This window comes from Crocuta crocuta, unplaced genomic scaffold (assembly GCF_008692635.1).
Source record: "Crocuta crocuta isolate KB4526 unplaced genomic scaffold, BGI_CrCroc_1.0 scaffold190, whole genome shotgun sequence".
Classification (NCBI taxonomy): Eukaryota; Metazoa; Chordata; class Mammalia; order Carnivora; family Hyaenidae; genus Crocuta; species Crocuta crocuta.
The window spans coordinates 9,679,303-9,705,080 of NW_027527955.1; the positions used below are offsets into that span (position 1 = coordinate 9,679,303).

Consider the following 25,778-nt stretch of genomic DNA (forward strand, 5'->3'; position numbering starts at 1 on the left):
AACCACTCTGTGACCCAGGTGTTTCATTATAAAACAATGACAATGGAAGTAGCATGGGGCGGTTGTAAGAATTAAATGAGATAATACCAACAAGACACTTAGAAAAAATGCCTGATCTATGGTAAGCACTCAACAAATGTGAGGTTAGTGAAGGTGGTGATTATCGTTCACTATTTTCAAGATGCTGGTCCTCAGGCAGGCTGGGGAGGGGTGGAGGGGCAGTAAGGTGTGCATCCCACCGGAATGAAGTTCTGGCTCTGCTGCTTGGAGCTGTGTGTCCTAGAGCAGGTCATGTCACCTCTCTGAAGCTGCTTTGTCATTGATAAAAGGGGGGTGAGGCACTCATCTTCCAAGGCCAAAGAAAGGATTGAGTGGATACTCAGTAAGCCTTGTTTCTGCTCCAATATGCAGGAGTCACATTAGGATTAGACTACATTCAACATTAATAGGCAGTATTCCACGGCAGGTCAGATAACTACACCTTCCATCTTGAAGAGAGGATGTTCCTCTAAGATGTTCTCTTTGCCCAGAGAAGGAGACTTGATATTAGCATCACTTGGTGGATGTCATTGCCACTGTTCCTTTTTTCAACTGGTCCTCCCAAAACCCAGTATAGGCATTGCCCAGCCCTGTCTTAAGAACCCCCATAAATACTAGTGACCAGCTTATAAGGCAGAGGGAAGGGAATTGACTTTTGTTGATTGATTTTTGATTCATGATGCTTGTACCATCTGAACTCCTGGTTATAATGTTTAGCCTTAGCTTAGTAGGTAGCCCAAGAGTCTGTCCTGCCCAGGAGAAAGGCCAGGGCTCTGGAAATAACCAGACATAGCTGGTGCATTTAGACACGAGTGGAGGTAAAACAGCAAATGTGTTCCACACTGTTTATGGAAGGCCTCTTGTGCTCCCCAATGTCACGGAGATGAAGCATGACCAGCTACTAGAACCTGGATCGGCTAAGATATCCAAAGTATCTTTGCAAAGCCAGGAAAAAAAAAACAACCCAGCTTTCCATGTGTAAGTAGATAGAAGTGGTTTCTTCCTTTTTGGATCCTTGGGTCTCCACCGAGAAGAATAGGATATTTCCTCCTCCTGCCCCTGAGGAACATTTCTTATGGCATGTTCAAACAATCAGCAAGTCCTGGAATCTGAAGGGACTCCAAGATGACAGGACACAGAAGGAGGGATGCAAAAGACTACAAGAGAGTCAGAGAAATATGTCCAGGAACAGAGACCCCAGAGAGGCCATACCTGGAGTCTGTACAGCTAGGTTTTACATCTTTTAATCTTGAAGTACCAACCCTCTGCTTAATTGAGTCTCAGAGGATATATTTGCATATATGGCACTAGACACCTATGTGATCACATTGGGAATGCGTCTTTAAACCCAAAGCAAAAGCTATCTAACAAGCTTAACCAGCAATGGAAATTGCATCATATTAGAACTCATTAAAAAAAAACGATAGTGCAGAAAACTCAACTTACATAATGCAAATTAAGGCAAGATTATTTGCTGTGCAAAAGTATTTGCTTCAGGCTACATTTAAATAACAAGTTCCCTGGTGCTTTTAAAATAGAATTTTAGCTGAAAAAGAAAAATCCATCAATTCCTACATAAATTTTAAGAAGGAATGATTAGGTAAAATGAAGTATGTCTCCAGACTTTATGACATAAATTGTATTTTATATGATATAATCAGAAACAGATGTTTCTCCTCCTTTGCCTTCATTGTTTATTTCTCTCTCATATAACCTAGATTTATAGATTTCTAATTACAAACGACTCTTTTATAACCTTCTGGCTAAATCTTTATCAAACTTAACAATGAGAAGCAGCTAAGAGGTTGGGAAGAGTAAGGCCTCTGGAGTCAGATCAACCTTTACATTTTGCCTGTATCATTTACTAGCTGTTTGACATAGGCAAGTTTATTTATTCAAGTATTTGTTTAGCTCCTAGTATGCGCCAAACTGAATTCCTGGCACTGGGGACAGTGATGAATGGAACAGATGAAGGCTCTGTTCTTTGGGAATGTGTATTCCAGCATGGGGCTGGAGGCAGACAATACGCAAGCATCATACTAAGTGCTGTAAAAATATATGGTACTTCTTAGTGACCAGGGATAGAAGATGCCAGTTTCCTTGAGGTGGTGAGAAAAGGCCTCTCTACAAAGTGATATCTGAGTTGAAAGGCAGGAAGGAAGCCAGCTTTGAGTTAGGGAGGTATGTGTGTTCTAGGCAGAAAGAACAGCAAATGCAAAGGTCCTGAGGTAGGTCTGGGTTTGGTAAATTGGAGACCTGAAAAAAACTCACTGTGACTGGAGTATCATGACTGAGAGTCTGGTAGGAGATGGAAGTGGAGACATGGTTAAGGATCAGAATATACATGTGGTTAAAGAGGGAAAGGGGTGGGAATTTTATTCTGACTGCAATGGGTTACTGAGGTCTTTGGGTCTTGGTGCCCTCACTTCTGAAGGAGATAATAATGGTACTCACCTTACCCCCTTGTGAAGACTGAGAGGACTGACATAGAGAAGAGTCGGGAACTCAGTCCAGGACTTTGCTTGCAGAGATCAGCAATTCATTCTGTGGGCTAAAGTTTAATGAAGTTAGTCAGTTAGGAGCCAGAGGGTAGAGTTAGTAGGATTCACAGAGCTCAACTGTGGAAAGCACAGAGAGACCACAGAGGAAATAGAAGGTCAGTGGCCTTTCTCCATCTCACGTATCTTTTTATATTTACTCTATTTTCCTGTCTCTCTCTGCACATCTCTTACTTTTTCTCCCGATTTTTATATGCCCTTTCAATTCAAGAGGTTGATAGACTCAGTTTCTCAGTATCTCAACTCAAGACACCCGAGGCAGAGGATTTGATGGGCTGACTGGTCAGGAGCCCATACCTGGCCCAATCAGGTGGACGTGAGAAGGTAGGATCCCTTTGAAGAGGTTCTGGATAGAGCCAGCATGAATGACATATTCTCTCCATTGTAGAAACAAGTGCGTGGGGGAAGGGATGGATGTATGGATGATTTATGAGGAATAAATAAATGCTTAGATGGATGGATGATTATCAAGTCAAAACTAGGAGAGATGTGGATGGGGCTACAGGGCTTCTCTCTGTGTTGTAGGTTCTTTTTTTAAAATTTAAATCTAAGTTAGTTAACATATAGTGTAATAATGATTTCAGGAATACAATTTAGTGATTCATCGTGTACGAATAACACCCAGTGCTCATCCAAGCAAGTGCCCTCTTTATTGCCCATCCCTCTGTTTGTTCTCTGTACTTAAGAGCCTCATAGATTGTCTCCCTGTCTGTTTTGATATTATTTTCACTTCTCTTCCCTTATGCTCATCTGTTTTGTTCCTTAAGGTCCTCATATGAGTGAAGTCATACGATATTTGTCTTCCTCTGACTGACTTATTTTGCTTAGCGTAATACCCTCTAGTTGCATCCACGTTGTTGCAAATGGCAAGACAGCATTCTTTTTAATCGCTGAGTAATACTCCATTGTATATGTATACCAGATCTTCTTTACGTATTCATCAGTCGATGGACATTTGGGCTCTTTCCATACTTTGGCCATTGTTGATAATGCTGTTATAGACATTGGGGTGCATGTGCCCCTTTGAAACAGCACACCTGTATCCTTTGGATAAATACCTAGTAGTGCAATTGCTGGATCATAGAGCAGTTCTATTTTTAATTTTTTGAGGAACCCCTGTACTGTTTTCCAGAGTGGCTGCACCGGTTCGCATTCCCACCAGCAGTGCAAAAGAGATGCTCTTTCTCCACATCCTCGCCAACATCTGTTGTTGCCTGAGTTGTTAATGTTAGCCATTCTGACAGGTGTGAGGTGCTATCTCATTGTGGTTTTGATTTGTATTTCCCTGATGATGAGTGACGTTGAGCATCTTTTCATGTGTCGGGTGGCCATCTGGATGTCTTCTTTGGAGAAGTGTCTATTCATGTCTTTTGCCCTTTTCTTCACTGGATTATTTGTTTTTTGGGTGGTGAGTTTGATAAGGTCTTTATAGATTTTGGGTACTAACCCTTTATCTGATATGTCATTTGCAAACACCTTCCCCCATCCTGTCGGTTGCCTTTTAGTTTTGCTGATTGTTTCCTTCACTGTGCAGAAGTTTTTACCTTGATGAGGTTCCAACAGCTCGTTTTTGCTTTTGCTTCCCTTGCCTCTGGAGATGTGTTGAGTAAGAACTTGCTGAGGTCAAAGAGGTTTTTGCCTGCTTTCTCCCCTAGGCTTTTGATGGCTTCCTCTCTTACATTTAGGTATTTCATTCATCTTGAGTTTATTTTTGTATGGTGTAAGAAAGTGGTCTGGGTTCATTTTTCTGCACGTCACTATCCAGTTTTCTCAGCACCATTTCCTGAAGAGACTGTCTTTATTCCATTGGATATTCTTTCCTGCTTTGTCAGAGATTAGTTAGCCATACGTTTATGGGTCCATTTCTGGGTTCTCTATTCTGTTCCATTGATCTGAGCATCTGTTTTTGTGCCAGTACCATACTGTCCTGATGATTACAGCTTTGTGGTACAGCTTCAAGTCTGGGATTGTGATGCCCCCAGCTTTGGTTCTGTTTTGCAAGATTGCTTTGGTTATTTGGGGTGTGCTTCTTTCCTGATGGCAAGCTCTAGAAGAATTCCAGCCCTTTATCTACTTCTGTGGTCTCACCTCTCTGCCCCCACCTTCCCACTGCTGTTTTAGGGCAGTTCCTGTCTGCAACAGGTGGTCCCCAATTAGGGAGCTGAAGTCTCTTTCAGATGCCTCTTTTAGGGGTCACATTAAGGTCTGGATGCTTTTGAGTCTACCAGGAGGAGATGGCTCTGGGAGCTGGCTGGTCTCCAGTCCCTCCCAGAGGGGCCTTACACCATCATCAGGGCATATAGGGTGGCCCTTCCACTACCCTCCCAGACTGGGGCGGCTCCAAGCAAGGGAGGCTGGGCAGGGCTGTCTCTTCCCCAGAAACCTCAGCTTCCTTCATTCCCAAAGCAAACCTGATTCACTTCGGGTTTAAATTAGAAGTTCTCAAACAACTTGGCCTTAGGAAACCTTTTTAATCTTAAAAACTATTGAAGACCCTAAGAGCTTTTATCTATTAGCCTTTGCTATATTGGGAATTAAACTTAAAAATTTTGATAAGTGGTTATTTATTGATTTGCCCAAAAATAGCAATAATAAACCTATTACATGTGAACATAAATAACATATTTTTATGGAAGATAACTATTAGCCAAATAAAACAATTAGAAGAGAGACATTGCTTTACATTTTTTGCAAATATCTTCAATGGTTGACTTACTAGAAGAGAGCTGGATTCTATTTTCTCTGCTGTATCTATTGAGATCTGTGTTTTCGGTGAAATATATTAAGAAAATATAGAAGGAGGAAGTACTTTAAAGTTCTTTTCAGATAATTGTGGAGGTTCTTTTAAACTTCACCAAAGCTCTGCCTTGGTAGTTTCTCAAAGATCAGTTACAATGTTGACTGTGAATCCTTTGGCCGGTGTTGTATGTTGAAATATCTTTCACCATCATTTTGCACTATCACCATTAGTCATTTGGAAAATATGAGCTGACAGAGTTATGTAGATCTTATGAATATTGCCCTAATGCAGTATATAATATCAAAATCACGTTTGTTAATATCACCACACTCTCATCATGGGAAGCTAATGAGCTCACAGTAGCAGATGCGAGTTTTCCAAAATTCCAATTCTCATTTGAGAGCTTGAGCTTTATCTCTGGTAACAAGTTCTGTCAGTCAGTTTTCTTGAAGTGACAAGTCAACTTTGCTCTGTTTTTTTAAGAAAATGTCTGCCAGATATCCAATTCTGAGTAACTGTGGTCTGTCAGGGGTTCCATCAAGGAGACATGATGTCCCATGAAAAGAGTAGCTATTTCAGCTCACAAAGACCATAGTAACAGTTTTCTTCCTTGAGCTGACCATCATTCTTTTGTATACAGGAGAAGTGCTTTCTGTGGATGTGTGCTTCCCACCTTGTCATGCAGAACGTTCACAAGATGTGTACTGAGGGCCAAGGTTTAACAAAATTGATTAGTTCTATTGCATCTTTTTAAAGAAATGTTTATTTATATTTGAGAGAGTGCGTGTGCAGGGAAGGGGCAGAGAGAGAGGGAGACAGTGAATCCGAAGCAGGCTCCAGCCTCTGAGCTGTCAGCACAGAGCTGACACAGGGCTCGAACCCATGGACCATGAGATCATGACCTGGGCCAAAGTTGGATGTTTAACCAATTGAGCCACCCAGGCACCCAGTCTTATTGTGTCTTTAAGGACAATTTGAAGTGAAACCAGCTTTGTTTTTCTTTACCATGAGTGTGTGGTAGCGAAGAATACAAAAACTTCTCAGTACAGTTTAGCGCCACTGCCTTGATTCATGCTAAGGCACTAGCAGATCTACTACCAAGCTTTTGAACCAGTAGATCACATTTTAACCCGCAAAAAGGCCAAGCAATGTCTTAATTTTAGTATGAAAATAGTTTTGACCTCATGGACCCTGATAAGCCTTTTATGGTCCCCCCAAGGGTTCCATAGAACATACTTTGAGAACTGCTGGTTTAGGTGTGAGTCATTCTCAGTGAATCACATTGTATGTTGGCTGGGAAGAATGGAGGACAGGGAAAGGAGAGTTGTACATCAAATTCTCCTTGGAATCACTGACCTAACCTAATACTCTCACTAAAAATGAAGAAATGGAGGCACAGGGTAATTTGTTTCAAGTCATCCAGCTCAACTGTGGTAGGACCAGGATTCATTTCTGGATCTTCTGACTCACAGGCAGTGGATATATAAGCTTCTCTCAGGTTATGTCTCTCACACTTTGTAAACCTCTTTTAATGACCTATCTGGCTCCTATTGTATGCCAGGTATTAAAGACAGGAAATCAAATGACATTTTCCTGCTCTTTGGGGCCCACAGTCTCAGAAGCCTGCAGACAGGTAAATCAAAGGTTACAGTGCAGCCAGAGTTGAGATAGGTAAATAGCGGAGATTCAAGGGCTCAGAGGAGAGATGCTGGAATCTGACTGCAGCTCCTGATGACCCGAGTTGGTGATTCTGAGGCTGAGTTGGGAAGGAGGAACAAATGCTGGCCAGATAAGAGGGAGTGAGGACCTTCCAGTTGGGGGAGAGACCATGGGAAGGGTCTGGCATGGCAGGTGACAGAAACTTTGAGCATCTTGAGGAATGAGTAGGGGCGGGGGGGTGGAGGGAGGTGAGAGGTGGAGTGCAGGGGTTGGTTCTGGAGAATTGTGTGTGTCAACCCAATGAGTCTGGACTTTTGTCACGAAAGCTTTTGTGACATTCTAGCTTGGCTAGAATGACAAGCTGGGGCTTCTTCTAAATCCCAGGTGGTCATGATACCAGGACAGGCCGTCCAACTCCTAAGGGCTCCTCTTTCCCAACTACACCTCGAGTCACATGCTTACACAAGTTTGTTACATGGATTCTCTACCTACCAGAAAGAGGCTCTTGAAGGAGCCATTTCCCATGGCTTAGAATCGGTCCCATTTTCTTGGCCTGAAACTTGCTACAACGTGCTATTTATTTTTCCTGCGGGCTTTATGGCTCACTCCGGACTCTTAGAAACCATTACAACAGTTGTGAACAATGTAGGATCTATAATTTGTAATATGTGGCCTTGCCAGACTGAATCCTAGAAAGTGTTTCTGAGTGGTGATTTTTAAGGCTTGGAGAGCCATCTGAGATGAGCGGTTAAATAAACATAAACATGGATTTCCAGGCACCACCTCCAAGGCCCAGGAATCTGTATGTTTATTTTGATCCCCAAGTTTTTCTGGAGTAGACAGCCTGGCTCTGGTTTTCTGCCCAGTTATTCCGGGTATCACTAGTTAAAACTAACTAAAGAGGCACATACATTTATTTATTTTTAACATTTTATTTATTTTTGAGAGAGAGAGAGAGAGTGAGAGAGCATGTGAGTGGGGAGGGGCAGAGAGAGGAGACACAGAATCCAAAGCAGGCTCCAGTCTCCAAGCTGTCAGCACAGAGCCCGACACAGGGCTCAAACTCACGAACTGTGAGATCATGACCCGAGAGAAGTTGGATGCTCAACCAACTGAGCCAGTCAGGTGCCCCACGTGCATTTAATAGCCCACTATTCCAGTTAAAGACTGATTCGTCAGATCTCCTGAATATGTGTATATGTGGCCACCTCTGTGGTTGGCATTTTTCACTTTACATGAAATGTGCTCCTCTTTGTGTGAGTTTGAAATGGTAACTTACTTCATTTCCCACACTGCTTCTCCAACTACCAGTCTTTTACAAATGTTTTCCAATGGCCATTTTTCTCTCCTTGATATCAGAGGTTTTGCCATCCCATTGAAAAGTTATCAATTGGTTTATTTATTTATTTTTATTCTTGGTGAACATATTGTTTCACTATAGCAGTTTGAACGACTATGTACAAAGTGTACACTGACTCTGAGGGAAGTGTGATATATAAGATCATGAAGATCAATAAACAAGGCTGACAATTCCTGTGTAATCATAACAGTCTGGGCATGTCTGGCATCCCAAAAACGTGCAACATATATACAAACCAAATAAATATTTGACACTAACACATTATCAGTTCAGCCTATAGGAAAGAAGAGGCTTCCAGATTCAGACAGGGATGGATGGGTGGTCCCACCAGAAGCCTGGGAGGTGACCCAGAGTTTGTTACATTTCCAAGGGTCTTGGATATGACATAATCCCTTGGGGGGCCTTCTGAATAAATTTTGATAACATGTCAAGTTTTAATTTGCTCATAGTGTTTCTATTTTACTCATAGGCATGGAAGCAGGGTCCAAGGTTTCACAAAGGCCCACAGGCCCTGGGCAAGTAGATGGAGAGTGATGACAACATGGCAGAGAGCCTCCCACCAAAGAGAGTAATGGTGGTTAGCGTCATCCTTTGTTTGCCTTGGGCCTCACATCTAGCTTCTCTGAACAGTTCCATTTGATGATGCTTAGAAAGCACTGTACAGACATGGACCAAAATAGGAATCTTAGAAGGGGAGAGAAACCCGGAGAGGTTCTCGTTCATGATGGTCAAGTGCCCCATAGGGCTCTTTGAGAAGCTCTAGGAAATATGTGAAGGGTTAGGAGGGGAACATGGATTGAAACTAAAGGTTTGGGTGCCTGAGTGGCTCAGTCAGTTAAGTATCCAACTTCAGCTCAGGTTGTGATCTCACAGTTTGTGAGTTCAAGCCCCACATTGGGCTCTCTGCTGTCAGCACAGAGCCCACTTCAGGTCCTCCAACTCCTTCTCTCTCTGCCTCTCCCCCATTCTCTTTCTGTCTCTCTCTCTCTCAAAATAAATAAACATTAAAAAAACTTTTTAAAGATTTTTTTAAAAGGTTAAGGAATGCTGATCTTACCAACCACCTCCTTTACTTTCCCAGTAAGGATATCGAGGTGCAAAGAGAGAAAGTCATCTTCCCTCAGAGCTCATTTGTATAGGGGATAGATTTGGAACCAGAGTTTCCTGACCCATGGCTAGGCTATCCCTGACACAGGATGCCATCTCTGTGCCCTCATTTTGTCACTGAAGCTCCTCCTTGCATCTGTGTTGCACTTATTCTCTCCTTTCACTCCAGCTACCCTTTTTAAGAGAGAGAGAGAGAGAGAGACAGCATGAGCAGGGGAGGGTCAGAAAGAGAGAGGGAGACACAGAATCTGAAGCAGGGTCCAGGCTCTGAGCTGTCAGCACAGAGCCCAATGCGGGGCTCGAACCCATGAACCGTGAGATCATGACCTGAGCCAAAGTCGATGCTTAACCGACTGAGCCACCCAGGTGGCCCCAGCTAACCTCTTTTATAATCATCAATACTCCTGCCAGAAATGTGGGACAGGTATAGTGAGGAAGATGAAGTCCAGGAAGATAAAGGAGTGTCTAGCCCAGGGAGGAGAAAAAAAGCTTTAGGAATGAATAAAGATCTTCAAGTATTAGAGGGCTGGTATTCAGAGGTGGGATCAGTGCCATCGGCATGTCCCCAGGAGGCAGATCCAAGACCAGTGAGGGGAGCTGCCGTGGCAAGTTCCTGGGGCTGTGTGGGCTTCAGAGCTCAGAACCCAAATCCCTCACAGCTAGGGGATGCTGGCAAGAGAACCTCTCTGAGCTTCAGGTTCCTGAACAGTAAAAGGGATGATCAGAAATAATCTGTCATCTCCATGGCCAAAAGCAGATGCCCAACAAATAGAAGGTATTACCAATGTCTAGAAGTAGGCTTTGGTTCAACATAAGAAAAGACTTTCTATCCAAGAGAGCAGTCTGTAAATGGAATGTGCTGCCTTGCAGAAGAGTGAGCTTCCTGGCACTGGAGGCCTTTAAGAAGAAACTAGAAGGCTAGCAGTCAGAGGCAGTATAGGATGGGAGAATTGGACAACTAGACAATTTCACACTTCTTCTGATTCCAAGATTCTGTGATGTGTTCTGGGATAAGCTCAAATGTCTTGTATTCTTCTTGGTCCTTCAAACATTCTCTCTGCTGCCTTGGAGGCTATTCACTCTGTCCATAATGCTCATCTTTGCCTATCCATCCTTCAGTCTCTGTAAACCTCCCTTTCTCAGGGAATCATTCCCAAACCCAGCCTCTGGAATTGGCTCAATATCTAACTCCAGTTTAATGGTTCACACAAGGAGCGAGCCAAGAGCATAACTCCCAGGTTAAGCCACTTTTAACCAGGTTTGGCTAACTGTGGTAAGACCGAAGTCGGTCAATAACTCCTAAAATATAGCTAACCATGTTGCAAAGCAGTGAGATTCTCAAGTAGCTGTTTTACTTGCTTTAGAGAATGAGGTTCTGTGACCACAGAGTTCCATGTTCATTAACACGTATTAGGTTCTTAACATTAGGTGCTAACCATAGTACCTCTTGTTGGGGGTTCAAAAATAAAAGTTAGTCACAATGCCCATGGTCAAGGAGCACAGTTTAGGGGAGTAAGACTAATAATATTGATATAAATTAGGGAAACACCTAGCCTACCATGGATACCTAAGAAAGGAGCTTTTGTCTGAAGCTGGGATCCAGAGAAGACTTCTTGGAGGAGAGAACATCTAAATACTCCATTTTCTCCTGTTCCTTATGATCAAGAGTGCTATTGCTATATTATATCTCATTGGCTTACTGAGTATATCCTTGAGGCAAAGCTCCAGTTTCTGGGTTTTCATTGCTTCATGGTTTATCTTTCAGAACTTCTGCAGAAGTGCAAGATGCCTTCATGACTTACACAGTGTATGATGACATCATCACCATTAAGCTCATCCAAGAGGCCTGCAAGGTTCTTGGTAAGTCTGAAGAGGGCTTTGTTTTGGTTTCTTAAGGCTGCGGTAACAAAGTGCAATCAATTCTCATCATCCACAGTAGTTCTGTTCTATCTATCACGGCAAAAGTTCTGCGGTACTGATTGGGGGGTTACAGATACATTTTAGTGAGTGAGTCAATTTGCAAATATGGGATCTGCAAAGAATGAGGATCGACTATACCACAAATTGGACAGTCTAAAACAACAGGAAATTGGGGCGCCTGGGTGGCTTAGTTGGTTAAGCGTCCGACTTTCGCTTAGGTCATGATCTCGCAGTTCGTGGGTTCGAGCCCCGCGTCGGGCTCTATGCTGACTGCCAGCTCGGAGCCTGGAGCCTATTTCAGAGTCTGTATCTCCCTCTCTCTCTGACCCTCCCCTGCTCACGCTGTCTCTCTCTCTCTCTCTCTCCTAGAAATAAATAAAAATATTAAAAAAATATAAAACAACAGGAATTTATTCTTCGTAGTTCAGGGGACTGGAAGCCTGAAATCAAGGTGTCAGCAAGGCCACGCTCCCTCTGAAGTCTCTAGGGAAGGATTCTTCCTCTTCCAGGTTCTGGTGACCCCAGGTGATCCTTGGGAGAGCATAACTCCACTCTCTACTTCCATCCTCACGTGGCCATTTTCTCCCTGTGACTATGTCTCTACATCTAAATTCCCTCTTTTCATAAGGACCTTGGTCGTATTGGATTTAGGGCCCACCCTAACCCAGGAATCCATCCTTTCTGTTTGAATAGCCTCTTACAGACAAACATCATGAGTGTTACTCTGAGCTTTATCATCTATACACCGCTTTCATGTTTGGCCTTGATGATGGCTTTGACAGAGGTAATAACTTTGAAATGGATTGTCACGATTAGCCCGGGTATCAGGAGGAACAGCATTGAAAATCTTCTTATACAAACCACACATGTGTTTATCTAGAAATGTTTTTCTCATTGGTCTATGAGAATAATAATATCTACCCCTCAGACTTATTTTGAGGATTAAATGAGGTGAGATATGTGAAAATGTCTAATGTGGTCTCTGCCATAATAATAAGCTCTCAAAATATATTTGCTTCTCTCCTTCCTTCCGCCTTTCTTCCCTCTTGCTTTCTGCATTAATTTCCCATCTCTAAAGAAGGTTACATTTGGAGGTTCCAAGTAGACATGGACTTTGAGGAGACACTTCAACTCAGTGTACCCTCCTTTCCTTTACTCTCCCTTCTCGCCAGCATGGCGCACACAGTGAGCTGGGACCTGGAGAGGAAGGCAGGGCCGCCAGCCTCTGCTGCCCAGGCTCCAGGGGGCTTGTGCAGAAAGCAGAGAAAGTACCCCGGCATCTTCAGGTTCTTTTACGACACCCCTCTTCTGGTCCCCATTGAACTTCCTTTGCCCATTCCTTCCGCCACTGTGGCTTTGGGTCATGCTGAGATGGTATCTAGGGACTATGGTTGGCACACACTGTGTCAACATCCTTGCCTGGTACCCAAGACCCTGGGGCAGAATTGTTGGAAGTGTGAGTGACTCTTGGGAGCTTCAGGCTGGTTCCTGTGCAGCCCATGGGGGTTGGGCAACAGGGGCTGTGGTTTCCAGCTGTTTTTCATGGAGTCTCTGAGGGCCCAGCAAGTCAGCCTTCATGTCCTCAGGACCTCCTCCACGGGGGCGTCACAGGGAAAGGCCACCCCCAAGCACACAATACCTAGTCCAGCAGATGTGCTTGAGAACACCCCAGGGCAGTTGGTTAACACTAAGCCCGCAGAGACAGGTGGCTTCTCCAGAGCGCAGATGTGTAACGTGCCTGTGTTGGGCGAGGCAATGAACTTCTTTCTCTTTCCTCTCAATATCAGAGGAATTCTCTGATTTAAAAAAATGTGCCAGCTTTAACCCCATGCACCTGGATCCAATAGAAAAGGTTTTCCCCTTGTTTTCACCCAGCAATTTGACAGCTGTGTCTCTTCTCATGTTACTGGTCATTTCCTGGATGCAGAAAACCTTTCAAGTATCTGCATCTGGAAGAAGCCCCAAGTCTCTGCAAAGCAGGCTGTGGGGGGGGGGGGAAGCATTTGAGGGTGAGGGAGGTGAGTGTGCATGAGGAGCAGATCCTCTGTGTTAAGTGACTGTCCTGTGAGACCCCTGGCTCATCTGGCTATTCTGGTCTGTCTTGGAGCCACAGGGCCAAGTAAGGGCCAATAAGGGCTGGTGGGATGATGACAGTTGGAGCTGGGAGGAATCCAGGCTACAACTGGTCATGAACTTCTAAGCAGATGTGTGTTAGCTCCTGGTCACTTGCCACCCATACCTCCTAAAAGAACTAGACAAGGTTGTGTCTGAGACTGGACATAAGGTAAGGAATGAACTGCTCATTTCCTCCTTCAGCTCTTGGGGCTTGGGCTCCAAGAGCAGCAATGTCTCCTGGATGTCTTCTAAAGACAGTGCACAGCCTCCCCCTGTAGTGATCCTTGAAGGAAGGCAAAGGAAGTTGGCAGCACTCATGTGGCATCTCAGAATCATAGCTAAGCACCTGCCCCCACTCCCCCTTCCAAAGAGGTTCACAGAGAGGGTTTCTATAAAAAAGATGAGCCAAGGCCTGGGGTATCTCAATAGCACCTATGAACCCCACCTCTACCCTGTCTGACTTGTTTTTAGGGGGCTCCTTTTAGCCCTTTGCCTCTCCTACAGTTGATGCCAGTGGGAATTTATATGGAGCTTGGGCTATCAAAAAGCAGGTGGAGTCAGGATTTCAGGAGGAGTCTGACCCCAGGTCAGACTCTTCATAGTGCTGTGGGGCCCACCCAGGGCTGGGAGCCCGGAGACCCACCTTCTAGACCCAGCTCACCTCCTGGGTAGCAGCCTTTCTGCGTAGCCTGCCCGCACCACAGCGAACCTCTCAGCTTCCTTGTTTAACACACCTGCCAAAAAGATTGTGTGGTTTATTTTCTTACACATCACTTTTTAGTATTTTCAAGTATGTGATTATGGTATTAAATATGATTTTCAAACCACACAGGCAGACCCCTTCCTAATTCTGATTTGCTCTACCCCACATATGCAAGGCCTGGCCCTCACACAGTCTTGTGGGCCCCCAGGCAAGTCTGAGAGATTATAATGGCCACCTTTCTCCCAGATAAAGTCAAGAAAGCATCTGGTTACTTTTCTCCTATAGAATAAAAAAAACATGAGGTGGGGGTTTTGTACTGGGAGGTGGTTCTAGACTTGGCCTGTAAAGCTAGAGTTTTGACAGAGTTCAGGAAATAAAAGGTCAATATAGCTTGAACTAGATGGTGTAATGGAGCTCTTTTTCAGTCTTTTCTTGATTTTCTTTCAAGGGATCCCAGCAGCAGGGGGCTGTGATGGCTACATCATGCAGTTTTGGTTTGGTTCCAAGCCCTCTGTCAAAGGGCATCCTATCAAATTCTAGAATGGGGGCCAGGGGTTGGATTCTGCTCTGTCATATCAGCTTTGTGACCTTGGGCCAGTGATAGAAATTCATTGACAGTGGTACCTGCCTGGGTGGCTCAGTTGGTTAAGGATCTGACTCTTGATTTTGGGTCAGGTCGTGATCTCACGGTTCATAAGATCAAGGCCCACATTGGGCTGCTCCTCACTGACAATGTGGAGCCTTCTCGGGATTCTCTCCCTTGCTGTCTGCCCATCCTCCACTCACTTGCTCATGCTATCTCAAAATAAATAAACTTAAAAAAGGTCACTGAGAGTTGATCTCCTCCTCAAAAAGAAATCATACTGACTTCAAACGGTCATGGGAAGGAAGAAATTAGTTCAGGCAACAAATGTGAGGCACTTGGCAATATGCGTGGCCCAAAATGGGTGTGCAGCAGATGTAATTTGAATGGTGAGTCTGAAAGGAAAGCAGGGACATTTCTATGTTTTGGATCTCTGGCTGTTGTCCCCTAAAAGTAGAGATGAGCTTTGCTGTTCACCTCAAACGACTGTGGTAAAATGTTCTGGGCCCTCTGGGCAGTGATTGGCAAACCATATGCAGCCCAATGGCCAAATCTGGCTCCCTGCCTGTTTTCGTAAGTAAAATTTTATTGGAATTCAGCTGTGCCCATTTGTTTACATATTGTCTATGGTTGCTTTTGTGTCATCATGGCAGAGTTGAGGAATTGCAACAGAGACCTGGAAAACTGAAAATATTTATTATTTGCCTTTTACAAAAAACAGTTTTGTCATCTAATGCTCTGGAGAATGGATCTTTTCAAGATTTTTTAAATCCCTTTTTATCTGAAAACTATTATGGACCGAACTATGTTCAATCCCCACCAAATTTGTATATTGAAGCACTAACCCCCACTGTGATGGCATTTGGAGGTAGGCCTTTGGGAGACAATTAGATTTACACGAGGTCATGAATTAGTCCCCTTATAGGAAGAGGTATCAGACAGCTAGCTCTCTCTCTCTCAGAAAGCATGGGTGTGTGGTTTCTCTCTCTCTCTCTCTCTCTCACACCCTCAGCCCCACATCACGTGAGGAAGTGATGAGGAACCAAGAAGAGAACTCTTGCTAGAACCTGACCACACTGGCACTTTAATCTTGCACTTTCGGTTTCCAGAATTGTGAGTAAATAAGTTTCTGTTAAGCCAGCAGCTCACAGTATGTTGCTGTAGCAGCCCAAGCAGACTGGTGTAGGAGCTCAAGTAAGCTTTACATCTCCGGAAAGAAATACCTCCTACGTCTGATATCACACTCAGGCCATTTTGTAACCATGTGTGAACATGAACACCATTTGGGGTGGTAGTACTTTTAGTAGAAAGATGCCTTCCCATACCTGCCCTCAGGCTTTCCTAGTTCCAAAACAATCAATGCATTTAGAGGCAGCAATGACTTTATAGACTTTTAGAAACTTTATAGTTTGTGGGGCTTTCTACCCAAAGCCAAAGCCTATTATTGAGATTTCTCTAACTTCCAGTTGCGTATCTCTGTAGCACCTCTTGGCCTATACCTGAAGGGGTATACACATATGGTGAGTGCATTTTTCAAAGAAAAAGTCAGGATGCAAAATCAAGTGAACACGTGCATGAGTGTTGGAATCTGGATGGCTCTGAGAAACATGGCTGTATGGTTTCTCTCTCTACACACACACACATACACACACACAAATACACACATACACATATATTCCTTGAGTCAGAGAGAGCATGGCCCTGCCAGGGGGAAGTCTACAGAAAGGACATTTAACAGTTTAACAAAATATACTGGTCCTTTGAGACAAACTCTTCCCTTAGACAAAGAAAAAAAGCATGCTAGTTACTACTAGTCAAATGCTTTGCCTTCTGAGTGAGCTCCAGAATGCAATTTCCCTACCTTTAAGCAATTGTTGGGACTTCTCCAGACCTCTCTGCCACTGCATAGCTCTGTGCTTCCAATTAGCATAATTCAGGATGGGACCAGATGGCAGGTTAAGCATTGCAGAAGGAATTGTTCTGTACATGAATAAGTGCCTACTTAGTGTGTAAGTGGGTTATTAGTGATCCGAAGTGACAAAATGCAAAACAACACACAACAGCCATTTGGCACAGCTGTGTCAGTCTAGACTTTGCTTGCTAGGAAACCAATAGTAAAATGTGTTTCAACAGTTAGCTAGCAGCAAATGCCAACAAGCCTTCTCTGTGCTCACTCCTTTTAAAATAAGAGTAACAGCATAAAATTTACAAAGTCCCCAAACTGGGCATTATAACGTTTGATCTTTCCCATGGCCCTCTGAGGTGGGACAAGTAACCCAGGAAAGGTGACTAACTGAAAACAAAGACCTGAACTCTGGCGTCCTGGCTCTAAGCCCTGTGTTGAACGGCACAGGCTGGAGGAGGAGTTGGCTGGTGGGCATGAGGCTTATAGCAAGGACTTTGGGATCAGATGGACCTGGGTAGAACCCTTGGCTGTACCGTCCCCTAATAATGTAACCTGGGGCAAACTCCCCCTCAGTAAGTATCCGTGATGCCTGCCTCCCCTACCTCAGAGGACTGTCCTAAAGATTAAGCACAATCACGTGAGCAAAGTGCCTCACAGAGAGTGGATACTCAACAAGGCAGACGCTTTGCCCTGTCCTCCCTCAGCCTGACCCAGTAGACCCTGGTTAGGCCAACTTCCCTGTTCCAAAGTTTGCCAGGAAGCGGGCAGTTTGTGATCTACCAGGCTTACGTGACACTGCTTCATCACCGCAGAGGACCTCCCACCTGAGCTGGTGTGATCTACGGCCAAGCTGCCTTTTCTTTACGCCCTGGGTAAACTTATTGCTACCTCTGGACCCCAACCCTCCCAACGTAAAGTCTGTTTCCACCTTGCAGCGTGTGGTACTCACATGGGTAGCTGTTTCCTGCTTTTCTTCAACTCTTTTCTCCTACTCACAGAAGATTTTCACCACCCGTTATCTCATGCCTGGCTTAGGTGATATTATTTGAGGAGAGTAGGCTAGATGAACAGGCTCTTTGCAGACATTTGAAGCTTTACTCTTTTGGATATGTAAGCCTTGGGGGAAAATATGCCCATTTTCAATGGAAAATTTTCTAAAAGGTACTGCATACACTTCCCTGTCTTGTGGAAGAAAAGATGTTTTCTCTGGGTGCCTTGGGTGGGTCCCTATGAGGAAAAGCTCTTGTCCTCTGTATCTGGGTGATGGGAGGTGGGCTCTATCTGGGTGGGCCTTGTGCACAGAAGGCCCAGAATAGACAGCTGTGTCTCTGGCATCCCTCTGCCTATCAGCCCCCACTCAGGGTTTAGCGGGTATCTTCTCCCCTGGATAGCCCACCTCTGCTCTTTTCAGTCTCTTGAGCTGTCACCCAGGAAGAAGCAAACATTTCCTGGTGCTGCTGAAGTGCCAGGCTTATTAAGTCAGAAAATCTGAGTTTATACATCATTCTAATAAAAAAACTTCTTAAACGGCTCCATACTTCTTCTGGGAAGGCAAGCATTTAGAAAATGGACACCTCCTGACAGTTATTTTTCTGCCAACAAAGAAGTCTTCCATTAAAAGAACCCCAAAACAACCCTTTTAATAGAATATTTCACACACACACACACACACGTAGAGAGAATTGTACATTCTAGTGCCTGTATCCTTCACCGAGCTTCAGTAATTATTAATATTTCACCAATCTTGCTTCATTTCTCTGGTCCCTCCACTCTTTTTCTGGTTTTGTTTTTGCTGGAATGTCTTAAAGCAAATCTCAGGTTTCCCATAATTTTACCCATAAATATTTCAGTATGAGTCTCTAACAAGATAAAGACATTTTAAAACATAATCATAATGCCTTGATTATACCTAACAAAATTCATAATATTACAGAGGCCCAGAATCCAGCTGTATCTCAGCTGGCCATGCATAAATGTGGTCTTTGTGGTCTTTTTATATTAGATTTGCTAAGGTCTTTTCAGGACAATCAGCAAAAACTTCTACTTTGACATAATTTCAAACTCACAGGAGGTTTGCAAGCATTGCACAAAGAATTCCCATATACTTTTCATCCATATTCCCCAAATGTTAACATTTTATTATATTGGCTCTATCTTTCTCTCTAGATCTATATTGTTTTTCCTGAATCATTAGTATGTTGCAGATATCTCGTTATCCCTAAAAAATTCTCTTACATAACTACAGAACAACTATCAAACTCAGGAAATGAACATTTATATAGGGCTATTATCTAATCTAGAGACCTTATTGAGATTTTTCCAACTGTCCCCATGACATCCTTCAGAACAAAAGAGAAACCTTGGATCATGTCAATTGTCATATCTCTTTCATCTTCTGACATATGGAATAGTCCCTGAGCCTTTGTTTGTGATTCATAACATTCGTGTCTTTGGCGAACTCTGGTCAGCTGCCTTGCAGAATGCCCCTCAATTCCAGACTATCTGATAGTTTCTCCTGATTCAATTCAGGTTATGCTTTCTTGGCAGGAAGACCACAGAAGTGATATTCTGTCCTTCCCAGTTCATCATAGCAGGGTGGATATGATGTTCTTTTGTTCTATTGTCCCATTACAGGTACTAACTTTGATTGCTTAAGGTGGGATGTGCCAGGTTTCTCTATTATAAGTTCCTATCTTTCCCTTTTAAATTCAGTAGCTCGTGAGAGGATACATTCAGACTATGCAAATGTCTTATTGCTTCTCAAACTCCTCCCTCCCCAGTTTTAGTACTCATTGGTGATTTTTGCCTGAAACCATAATTATGGTGGCCAAATGGTGTATCATTCCTTTTATGTTTATTAGTTGGATTTATACTATAAAGAAGAATTTCTCCCTCTTTGCCATTTATTTATTTTTAGCAATGTGAACTCTTGATTCTAATTTTTTAGATAGATTGTAATCCTTTGCTTTCATTATTTCTTTTGATGCTCAAATTTTCTAAGATTTATACAGTGGGGGCCCCTCCACCTTTGACATGTCATCGTTCTTTGATTACTTCATTTTTTATATATTTATTTCTGAGAGAGAGAGAGAGTGCAAGCAGGGGAGGGGCAGAAAGAGAGGGAGATAGAATCTGAAGCAGGCTCCAGGCTCTGAGCTGTCAGAGACCGATATAGGGCTCCAACTCACAAACCATGATTTCATGACCTGAGCCTAAGTCAAACACCCAACCAACTAAGCCACCCAGGTGCCCCTTTAATTGATTACTTCTGTACTTTATGGCATGACTAGATGTTATAGGCTCATCTTATCCTTTCCCTGGCCCAGCCTTGAAATCTGCCATTTCTCCAAGGAGACCTGAACACACACACATTCTCTCTCTCATTCATACACACACACACACACACACACACACACACATCTATCTATCTACCTATCTATCTATCTATCTATCTGCCTACCTATCTACCTACACATCCATCCATCCATCCATCTATCCAACCATTTAAAAGCATGATGGGTCTTGTGCTTTTATTATGGTAGATTTGATAATCCACCCCCAAAAGACTTCATTCCATTTTCCCCTTTCCATAATTGTAACTTCTCACACAGTGAGGAAACTGTTCCCCATTATTCATAATATATTTACTTATATTTTTAATCCTCAATTGTTCAGAACATCATTTCAGAATTCCTTACCAATACCAGTCAATTATTTAAAGTTTTGCTTTGTTTTGTTTTTGTTTTGTTTTCATCTTGAGCCTGAAGACAAAGCAGTCTTAATCCTATGTTCAAATGTTACTGGGTTAATTTTTTTTTCCTGGGTAATTCAATTATTCAAAACTATTCTGTTCAAATACTGTTCTGTTAATCTGTTTCTGTTTGTATTCTATCTCAGGGTTTTCCCTATCCTTATTGACTGTATTTATCTTCTTTATTTTCACTACACTAGTCATTAACATGATTCCCCAAAACCAAAATTGTTCAAAAAGTTATGCTCAGAGCATGTCAGTCCCCCAACCCCCACCAATTTTCTAGCCTTTCTACCTGATTCCCACCAATGCTCTTTAGGTAAGTAATCTCAATAGTCCCTGGTTTACACTTCCGGTGTTTAATTTTGCACAAATAAGCAGATGCACATTTCCTTATTTCCCCTGATCTACAACACAAAAGATAAAACACTAAACATACTACAGATTTTCCTTTGCAGTGTCAAAAAATATGGGGCATCTGGGTGGCTCAGGTCATAATCTCATGGTTTGTGAATTCCAGCTCCATGTCACGCTCTGTGCTGACAGCTCAGAGCCTGGAGCCTGTTTCAGATTCTGTGTCTCCCTCTTTCTCTGCCCCTCCCCTGCTCACACTCTGTCTCTCTCTTTCTCTCTCAAAAATAAATAAACATTAAAAAAATATGGGGGCGTCTGGGGGCTCAGTGAGTTAAGCATCTGGCTCTTGATTTCAGCTCAGGCCATAATCTCATGGTTCCTGAGATGGAGCCCTGCGTCAGGCTCTGGCTGACAGTGCCTGGCCTGCTTGGAATTCTCTCTCCCACTTCCTCTGCTCCTCCCCTGCTCCTGCTTGCATGCACTTGCTGTCTCTCAAGATAAATAAAGAAACTTAAAATATATGTTAAGGCACCTATGGCTTGTTTAGTTTTCACATTTCCTCGCCATTTCCTATATGTCTCTGACTCCCTGTGACTTAGAGAACTCATGGAATCCTAAATTCATGGAGAGGACACTGTGTAACAACACAACACGATGTTTGTTTTTAAGTGAACTTCGTCCTCTGCTAGACAAGCATTCTCCACCAAAAATCTGAGAAGCCCTAAACCCAGCACAGATGGAAAATGCTGCATCCAAACCCGAGGTCCGTGCTTAAGCAACCGTCTCTGAGCCAGCCGTCCTTTCCTGTTAACAGAGCTGGGTGCCCAGAAACAAAATAACCAGGGTCTGGGACAAGCATCTTCATGGATTTTTGTAGGTTTACAGATTTAAAAGAAAAGTTAAGCAGATAGTCTTTCTACACAAGCCTGCCACTGTCACCTTACTGTACCTTGCGTGGCTTGCAGACAGCCCAGTCCTCCTGAGCATGGTTCCCGGGAGAAGGAGGCCTCTGGGATGTGTGCTTTCCTGGCCGGTAACAGGATTCACCTGCTCAGAACTCCAGCGTGGGGGACGCACAGCACAGCTTTTTTTTCTCATCTTGAACAAGCTAGATTTAACAGGAAAGGAGTGGGTGAAGGAGGGAAGAGGAAGGAGCAATCCCACACCTGTCCATGTACTTTTCAGGATTTCTCCTTCCGGGGACTCATTGCAATGGAAAGGACTTGAGTGGGATTTATCTCAGGTCCTTGGGGCTTAGCAGGTGGCTCTCGATTGGTGTTATAGAGAAGCCTGCCTGCATCCAGTTAGGGAGGGACCTATAAGCAGAGAACCCAACAGAGGCAATTTGCATAAGCCATTACCACCTCCACCCTGCCATCCCAGGCTTTGTCTAGATTCAAAAAAGTTGGTTGATACATCTTTAGGATGTGTGTACAACTCATCCCTGATAAGACCAGACCAACTCAGTGGAACTTTAATCTAAGAACAATCTAATTGTTCTTAGATTGCAGAACAACTATCTGCCCAGTAATCCCAGATTACCAGCTATAGGTAATTTGACCACCTCTGGAAGCAGGCAGAGGCTGGGTAGGGCCCAGACCTCCTCTGACCCCCCCTGCCACCCGTGCAAGAATTGTTCTTACATGTATACTTCAAGAGACTGGAAAGCTCTTGCTGTGAATTCCAGATCCAGCCAGAGCATTACAGGATCCAGCCAGGGATTACGGTGATTGTGAATTTTGCAGGGCTCCCATAAACCCAGGCATTCCAGACCTTCTTCCAGCCCCCAGGACCTACCAGAGTCACCATCCCACAGGAAATAAGAGAATGTTCTCTCACAGATGTGCCAGGCCACCAGCATCAATGAATTCCCTGTCTCCTGTGTCAGTGATGACAAGCCATCAGTAGCCCTCACCCTGGGGAGAACTCTTGTTTCTTTGCTGCTCCAGAGGCTGTGGGATATGGTATGGAAATCACCGAATTTAGAGTTAGAGTGTCTGCCATTCTGCGTGATTTGGGTGAATTCACAAAGATGACGCTCAACCTCAGAAAGGGGACATGATAATAAGATTACCTACCTTACAAGGTTCTGGCAAGCACTGGGCAAAATAATTGATGATGTTGATTAATGAGCGTTTAATGATTGAGTGCTTCAGGAACTGTAAAATATCCTTAAAAACACTTCTGCCTCTCTATAAAGCCAAAGATCACAAGCTGTCTATTGCAGCAGTGCAGACAGGGGCAGCAGCCCCAACTAAAGCCACAAATCTGCCCCAAGGTATTTATTAAGCACCTGCTCTGTGTCTCACATAGAAAATGTACAGAGTGAGGTCATTGCCCCACAGAGTTATCACAGAGTCAGGAAGAAGATCAAATGCCACACTTAGGAAGAGTACTCAGTGTGATGTAGGATATTCAGAGAAATCTTTATGAAGGATGCGATGTGAAAAGTGTACCCCACAGGGACACCAGGGTGTGGAAAGGGGGAGAGAGAAAGGGGAAGCCACTGAAAGCTTTTGGTCTCATCTTCTGGGTAAATCAAGATAAGTTTGTCAGTATTGTTTTGTAGTCACAGTATTATTCTTTCTCAAAGATGGCTTTTTATTTTGCTTAAAGCCATTGCATTTGAAAATGTCCAGAGGCTGTAGGGGAGACCACAGAGGACCATACACCACCCTGCCCAGAGCAAGCCTCTTTCTGGGTGCCAGACTCACCATCACAGGAATATGAGAACTTCCCATCCCCTTATGGACCAGAGAGGGATTTATGCTATGGGGACTGCAGAAAAGATTGGGGTAAGGGTAAGAGAAACTCCAGTTTAATGAGCACCTTCCAGAAGCCAGGGCTTTACTGGGTTCCTCACGGTGGCCCTGAGAGAGGGATATCATTATTGGCATTTTACTGATGACCAAAGTGAAACCTTAGGGAGATGTTCAGTCATGTTATTACATAGTCAGGATTTTGACTCTTTTTTTTAAAAAGTTATTTCTGAGAGAGAGAGAGAGAGAGAGCATGAGCAGGGGAGGGTCAGAGAGAGAGGGAGACACAGAATCTGAAACAGGCTCCAGGCTCTGAGCTGTCAGCACAGAGCCCAATGCGGGGCTCGAACCCACAAACTGTGAGATCATGACCTGAGCTGAAGTTGGGCGCTTAACCGACTGAGCCACCCAGGCACCCCAGGGTTTTAACTCTTTGAAAATCAATGAAGACACCACCACCCCTGAACGAGAATAAACATTTTCCAGGTGCTTTTATTTTGGGGGTATGCTTTGGCTTCCACAGGTGTCTCCATGGAAGTCATTCTGAAACTCTTTGGAGAATATTTCTTTAAATTCTGTAAGATGTCTGGCTATGATCGGATGTTACGGACACTGGGAGGAAACCTCGCCGAGTTTATTGAGAACCTAGATGCCCTCCACAGTTACCTTGCACTGTCTTATCAGGTAAGGCTATCTGAGTCCGGTCTGGTGGCTTGGTGAGGAAGCAAATGCTTGTGGAGGCTCTGGGTCATCATCCAACCTCCCCCAAGAGGGGTGCATTTGGAAGGGATGTGCAGGATCCCGGTACAAGGTGTCAGGAGCCCTCTGGGGGAAAGGAATGGAAAGTGAATACCTGTTGGCCACTCTTATTAACTGGCCAGCAACAACCAATGAGGGACAAGCTGAAGAGGTTGGCTTTGTGACAGAGGATGGTCTATTCTGATAGTCGCTGATGTGGGCTTCGAATTAGATCTGGAAGATTGGTCACAGTGGGAACAAAGGCCGGGAAACAATCAGGTTGCAGTGGATTTGCAAAATCTCTCCTCAGGTGGAAACCCGGCTTGGATGGAGATGATAAATAGCTTCTGTAGCCAGATTCATTTATTCATATATCAGAAGAAAAGATTTGATAGGGCCAAGAGCCAGAGTCGGAAACCATCCAATGCTGATTAGCCCGCAGGGTGATCGCCTGAGGTGTTAAGAAACTAATTTCCCTATTGGGATATATCCTTCTGGAATTCATTCCTTGGTTTTCTTTTTTGTAGACATCGTTGGAAATATTAAATGCCTAGACTTCCTTTTCTTTTTCTGAAAAGAAAAAGCCTTATTAAAAAGGCAAATAGGCATTTACATATTTTTAAATAATAGTTTATTATTTTATATAAATTGTTTATATTTATTTTTAGAGCCCTTTCTAGTTAAAATATTTTTTTTTTTAATGTTTTATTTATTTCTAGGAGAGAGAGACAGGGTGAGCAGGGGAGGGTCAGAGAGAGAGGGAGTCACAGACTGAAACAGGCTCCAGGCTCCGAGCTGGCAGTCAGCACAGAGCCCGACGCGGGGCTCGAACCCACAAACCGCGAGATCATGACCTAAGCGAAAGTCGGAAAGTCGGACGCTTAACCGACTAAGCCACCCAGGCGCCCCTCTAGTTAAAATATTTAATATTTATTTTTGAGAGAGAGAGAGAGGAAGAGATAGTGTGAGTGGGGGAGGGGCAGAGAGAGAGGGAGAACAGAATCTGAAGCAGGCTCCAGGCTTTCAGCTGTCAGCACAGAGCCTGATGTGGGGCTTGAACCCACAGCCTATGAGATCATGACCTGAGCTAAAGTCAGACACATAACTGACTGAGCCACCTGGGCACTCTTAGGGCCCTTTATAGTTTACCAGGCTCTTTCTCCACTATTTTTATATTTAATGCTCATAACCACCGTTGAAGGGTTGTCATGAAGATAAAATGGGATTAGATGCGCTAAAGTGGCTCATCAACCATCATGCACCTTTATATGTGTTCAATGGGAAAACGATTATTTTCTCCATTTTTCACATGAGGCATAAGAAAAACTTTAACTGACTTCAAGTGGGATGAGTATGTGGGTCTGTCCTGTTGTTAATCAAGTGAACTACGCAAGGACAGAGAGAATAGAAAGAGCCCTGGATACGGGGTCAGATGCACCTACTGTGCTGCCTGACCAGCTCTGCAGTTTACTAGCTGTGTGACCCT

The 25,778-nt window shown here is 43.8% G+C and overlaps 1 protein-coding gene across 1 annotated transcript in view; it reads left to right on the plus strand.

Annotated features, from left to right (window-relative positions):
- The window catches only part of LOC144222155 (guanylate cyclase soluble subunit beta-2-like), a 77,800-nt gene that overhangs the window by 15,603 nt on the left and 36,419 nt on the right, over window positions 1–25,778 (plus strand). The window contains exons 3-4 of the mRNA XM_077752669.1: window positions 11,229–11,323; window positions 24,078–24,238. Of these exons, the coding sequence (XP_077608795.1) occupies window positions 11,257–11,323; window positions 24,078–24,238 (228 nt within the window). The 5' untranslated portion in view covers window positions 11,229–11,256. The remainder of the gene's footprint in view (window positions 1–11,228; window positions 11,324–24,077; window positions 24,239–25,778) is intronic.